Consider the following 6,000-nt stretch of genomic DNA (forward strand, 5'->3'; position numbering starts at 1 on the left):
TAGGAACAGACGAATCGGCGGAGGCTCTCTCCTCGTACTCCCGGTCCTATCGCTTCTCCTCCGGTGCGCCGCCTCCCACTCGTCTCTCATCACTCCCTCGATCTGCGCCGGCGCCGCACCGACCCGCCCCGATTCCTTCCCTCCCTGCCGGCCAACTCCTCCTCTCTCGATCTGCAGCACTGCTCCACCTCCGGTCCCTGATCTGGCCATCCCAGGCTCACCCCTCGTCTCCCTCCGTGGCTTGCGGCAGATGGATTTCAAGTTGCGCTCCTCAGCAGCAGCAGCTTGCGGCGGATCGATTCCCTGCCTTCTTGCGGCAGCGGCGGCCGTGGAGGAGTAGAGCAGCAGCAGGGGCAAGAAGTGGCTAGCAGGCAGCGGAGCAGCAGCAACAGAGAGCAGCATCCATAGCAGCAGCAACAGAGAGCAGCAGCATAGGAATTGCTTGGTGCGTACGTTGGATTGATTCAACTGAGAGCTTAATTAGTATAGCAGCAAGCAGCATCTAGTTTTTCATGATTTTTTGCTTGATGCGTATGTTGAATTGCTGGGTAATGATTTTTCACCTATATACTGTGTGTTGTGTTAAATACGGAGTATAAAATAGTGTGGATTCATGTTTGATTTATTCATGAGTATATTTATAAATTGTTGGTGTTGCAAACAAAATTCAAATGTTTCTCACAACTTGACTACTCTGTTGCTGATATGATACAAAGAGTAACTATTCATGCTGTTGCAGAAAATCATTTCATTCGAGCTCCAGAACCAAACACTAGAACGTAACCATTCCATTCCATCTCTAATACTCATAACCAAACATAGGAACGGAACCAACCCATTTCCGTGGAATGAACCATGACATTCCGTTCCACTTCGTTCTTGAACCAAACACACCCTTAGTTACCATGTTTGATCATACTATGGAATCTGTTGATCTCAGAACAGCAGAATGTGACGCTATTTGGAAAGAACAGTGGTGGCGTTATTTGGGATCATTTCACACATCGGCCGTGTTAATTAGTTAGGGTGGGTTATAAACTTTGAGCCTGAGTTGCTTGTTGAAGCACACTGTCATAAGTTTGTGAATTATGAAGTATCAGAAGCAGTCTTGAAAGCTACTGCTCCATACAAATATGTTATGACTGATCTCACAGTAGTCTTTTTTTGGCTTCTCAGTTCCTGTTCTGCCCACATGGACAAATTAAGTTCTTTTTCTGGCTTCAGTTAGTACAGTAACAGCTAAGGATCCCAATTGTAGCTGCAGTGTATAAATGATGCTACCACAACAAAGGAATGTTTTTGCACTGCCTATTCACTCAAATACATCAGTTTTGAAGTGATGCCATTACTGCAAAAAAAAAAATGTCACATACCTCTAGATGTCAGCTGCGATACTGTATAAACTTCAGTACTGTTTTGTGTCGTGAGATACTCCAGACGCAAACAGAAGAGGAATAAAATCAAATCGAATGAAGAACGGAGGAGTCTGCACTCTGCAGGGCTTGTGTTGGATCTGATGCTCTTATCTTGGTGCAGGATTTCCGAAGACGTATGCTATCGTCCCTCTTTGATTGGCATTGGTAAGCTGCACCTTGATCACCTCGGAATCTCCCAAAAAGTTGTGGCTCAAGAACAGCCAGGCGAAGGTGATAAGCTCCCCTCCTCTAGCCAAGTGCGCCGCGTGCAGCTCCGGCCGGGACTTGGTGGCCGCATAGATGAGCAGCTTCGTCCATATGTCTACCAACTCCTGCAGTGTTTCCATGCTTGGCTCGATGTTGAAGAAACCTTCAGAATCCTGCTGCTCATCTATAAGATGTGGAAACAAGTGTGCCATTTTCTCCAGCGTATATAAGGCGCTGTCATTGAGCGGCAGCATCGAAGGGTGGGTGACCAAAAGGTATGCCATGTAGTTGGATAGTTTCCGACATACTTCCACCAAGACAATGCAGCTCGTACCTGTGTCTGTCTCCATGTCCGAAGGAGGATGAAGAGGATATTTTCTCAAGTGTGCCTCTGTGATAAAATGCACTAAGGCAACCTTTCCACCAAAATCTTCACGAATGTCTTGTAGCTCTTGCACTATGCCGCCAAGTTTTGGCCAATGCCGGGGATCTCTGTTGATCTCAGCATCGAAGTCAGTAATTCCCTTCACAACACACTCCATCGTATCCTTATCTGCCTCCACGTGCTCGGTGTCTAACAACCTGCTCATCCAGAACAACATTTTATCCTCTTTGACACCAACCAAACTCACCAAGCTTTTGATCACTGTGGTCATTGCTCGTCGACCATATGACCTTGGCTGGTCGCTGCCTGCATCCAACCACCTGTGGAAGTTGTACTGCCCAATTGAATTTAGATATGGCTTCCTCTCCGGCCATCCAATGCCACTGCACAGGAGAAACCAGGACAACTTTGCAAGCATGCTGCACCTTCGCATCTTCAACCACGCCCAGGACCATGGTGACATTATCAAAATAAACATGGCACATACTTCCAACAAAAAGCATCCTACGAAGAGCGACCAGGTGATTGCAATGTCGGCTCTATTGTACCTCCGTTTGTCGCTCGTGAGGAAGAGCACCAAGGCAACCAGAACAGACACCTGAGAGATGCATCGCAATATGATGCCACTCCTTGTTCTGAGCACACAGGACTTAGTATACAGGTCATCGTACATCATGCCAAGCTCGAGCCTCATCCGCTTCACCCAATTGCTTGGGGTTTCTTGGATAACATTACCGCTATCACCTGATCGTGCTGTAAAGATTCGAAAGACACGTGGCATACGATGCAGGACAGCGCAAACAATGTGAGAATAGGGATCCTCGGCAACCTCTCCCGGCACCTGTTGCTTGTACTGTTGTCCAGTGGAACCCTCGAGGGTTTCAAAGCTCCCACACTTGAGAGACCATACCCTTTCTCCATACTTGATAATTCCAGCAGCAAACACAAAGACATCTGAAACTAGAAGCTCCACGCCGTGTTTGTCAATAGACTTCCAGAAAACATATAAAGCTAGGACAACTTGCATAAACAGAGTCAGTAAATGTCTCAACCACAACTTGTTGTCCTCCATGGCGAGAGCAGTAATGGTGTCCTGTCCACCAAGATGGATGAGAAGAAATGGTGCCCAGAAGAAAGATAGTCCGGTGGTCGCATCCTCATGGCGTGAGAGATAGCCCAGGGTGTAAACTGCCACTAAGTCCGCGCCCAGATAAGCTATCCATGTGAAGAACCTGAGAAACGAGTTGATGGTACGCCGCCGAAGGCTGCCAGCGAAGAAGAGGAACATTTGTAGCATGAAGCTAAGGAGCACAAGCACCTGGATTTCCCACTCATAATATAGTTTCATGATACTCCCCATCTAGATTTCCAGTGTCTCGAACCACGTACCTGTTGGACAGAATAGTTTCATCATATTTTCCTTTTTGCTGAAGCAATCAGAAGCTTTTAGTACGACACACTTGAAAAGTAGCAAGAATCCTTCTCAGTAGTATATCTGCTACTGCTAGCACTTGAAAATAGATATTATGTCATTTTAGTTTTGCAAGCGTAAACTCAAAAACAACAAAATAATAAATTACCAAATCCAGTTAGTCAGTGTGGGGAAGTAGAAATTCGTACTTCAATCTTTAATTTGTACTGGACGTAAAAGGGAAATGCAAATCAGGGATGTACTTTCAGAAATTCGCAATGCGCAGTTTTCTCAAAAAAGAAAAGAATCGAACATTTCAAAAAATGAAAAACTATCAGCGACAACGAATATGGGCCTGGACTAAGGCGGCCTTCTGTGTTTGGTCGTTTCATTGGAGCACGCAAGGCTGGGTCGAACCAGACCAGGTGAAACGACCGGCCCGAGGGCAAAATCGTCCTAAAACAAATGACGTGTGGGCCCAGACATGGAAAAGGGTAAAAATGTTTATTACTGCAAGAGCAAGAACAAGAGGGAAGAGGTTGTTGCTCTGTCTTGGGCATGGTCGTCGGGTCAGGAATGAGAGCCGGCCGTCGCCCACCGTCGGAGATGGCCACAGCCGAGATTTCTTGACGCACTTGTCCCTCTACCCGTTCTAAAGAAAAAAGTAACTTGCTCCTCTGACCAAAAGCAGAAGCAGAGTGGATCCTGGGGAGGAGCAGAGCAAATGATGAGTCGGGCGAGGCCTAACCTGAAGAGCGGATCGGTCCGGCTGGAGCTCAATGGCGGCGGCCACTGGTCCGGGTCTCAGGTGGACGGCTAGTGCGGAAGGGGAGCTCAAGCTGGCTGTCTCTTCCAGGAAGCCAGATCTAGTCCGGAGGGGGGAGGCAGAGTGGACCGTATTTTCACAGCGTATGCGTCTTACACAAGCGGAAACGGATTTTCAAGCCTGGGACCGGTTACGTATGGAAATGGAGCCGCCCCCTTGCTTTGCTTGGACATGGTGCCGGCCTAGAATGGTCCAGCAACCAATGGCCTCATATTTTATTGGGCAACATGCTCCAACTCATTTAAATGATAGGTCTGCACTAGAATGAATATTAGAGCATTTTCAATAGTTGTAAGATAGGTATTGGCAAATTTGCCACTTAAAACATAGCGATGATGTGGCATATAATAAATATGAAGAGAGAGCAAAGTTGTATGTAGATTAACCAACAACCTTTGCACAAGCTCCAAGGCGAAATAAAGAGCAATCACATTTATATTCTCATCATTCATTGGATAGCACTAGTGCAAAACCGGGCTTTAGCGCCGGTTCGTAAGGGCCTTTAGTGCCGGTTCTACAACCGGCACTAAAGAGTGGAGACTAAAGGCCCCCCTTTGCTACCAGTTCGGCACGAACCGGCGCTAAAGTGCCACCACGTGGCACGAGCCAGGCCCGGGTGCTGGTAGACCATTAGTACCGGTTGGTAGCACCAACTGGTACTAAATGTTTGGGAGGGTTTTGGTTTTAATTTTTATTTTTTTCATTAATTTTGTGTTTTCCATTTAATTCTTTTTTATTTGCTGGTATTTTACGATACTACATATTGTACACGTTATGCATATATATAAATAGATTTTCTCGTAGAACCGATCATACATATATATATATATCTACTCCTAATGGAGCAGTTGGTAGTCTCGCTTTCAGGTTTTTTTTAGTCCCACCTTTCATGGTTTTTTGGTACCTCCTCCCACCTCTGACTTATCCACCAGAAATCGAAAAAACCTCCTCCTGTGGCCCCAACCCGCACCCATCCACGTACCAAAAAATAGACCTACGAAGGTTAACCAACGAAAAAAGACCTACCAAGATTAACCAACGAAAAAAAACTTAATGGAGGAGTTGGTAGTCCGGTACGGTTTATTTTCAACACTTTCCTAATGACAAAAGATCACGGATCTAACTTTCCTAGCTTAGCCAAATCAACGAATCTCTTTCATAAATGCAATTTGCTTTAGGAAACAAATAATAGATTCTTTCCTACCTTAGCCAAATCAACGGATCTCTTCCATTAATGCAATTTGCTTTAGGAAACAAATAATAGATTCTTTCCTACCTTAACCAAATCAGTGAATTTCTCTCATTAATGCAATTTGCTTTAGGAAATAAATAATAGATTTTCAGGAAACAAATAATGGGTTTAATACGGTTTATTTTCAACACTTTCCTAATGACAAAAGATCACGGATCTAACTTTCCTAGCTTTGCCAAATCAACGAATCTCTTTCATAAATGCAATTTGCTTTAGGAAACAAATGATAGATTCTTTCCTACCTTAGCCAAATCAACGGATCTCTTCCATTAATGCAATTTGCTTTAGGAAACAAATAATATATTCTTTCCTACCTTAACCAAATCAATGGATCTCTTCCATTAATGCAATTTGCTTTAGGAAACAAATAATAGATTCTTTCCTACCTTAACCAAATCAATGAATTTCTCTCATTAATGCAATTTGCTTTAGGAAATAAATAATAGATTTTCAGGAAACAAATAATGGATTTAATACAGTTTATTTTCAACACTTTTGTAATGA

At 44.5% G+C, this 6,000-nt stretch overlaps 1 protein-coding gene across 1 annotated transcript; it reads right to left on the bottom strand.

Annotated features, from left to right (window-relative positions):
• Window positions 1-1,240: 1,240 nt before the first annotated feature.
• LOC123493486 (uncharacterized) lies at window positions 1,241-4,415 on the bottom strand. Its single transcript, XM_045233879.2, has 2 exons — window positions 4,167-4,415; window positions 1,241-3,396 (listed from the first exon to the last, which is right to left on the bottom strand). Exon 2 carries the CDS (start codon window positions 3,365-3,367, stop codon window positions 1,523-1,525), a length of 1,845 nt encoding a protein of 614 aa, XP_045089814.1. The 5' UTR covers window positions 3,368-3,396; window positions 4,167-4,415; the 3' UTR covers window positions 1,241-1,522.
• Window positions 4,416-6,000: the final 1,585 nt, after the last annotated feature.

The sequence above is a fragment of the Aegilops tauschii genome, chromosome 3 (genome assembly GCF_002575655.3).
Source record: "Aegilops tauschii subsp. strangulata cultivar AL8/78 chromosome 3, Aet v6.0, whole genome shotgun sequence".
In the NCBI taxonomy this organism is placed as follows: domain Eukaryota; kingdom Viridiplantae; phylum Streptophyta; class Magnoliopsida; order Poales; family Poaceae; genus Aegilops; species Aegilops tauschii.

What these genes read in the sequence shown, in the direction of transcription:
- LOC123493486 (XM_045233879.2), bottom strand. Translation starts at nt 3,367, where the DNA reads ATGGGGAGTATCATGAAACTATATTATGAGTGGGAAATCCAGGTGCTT.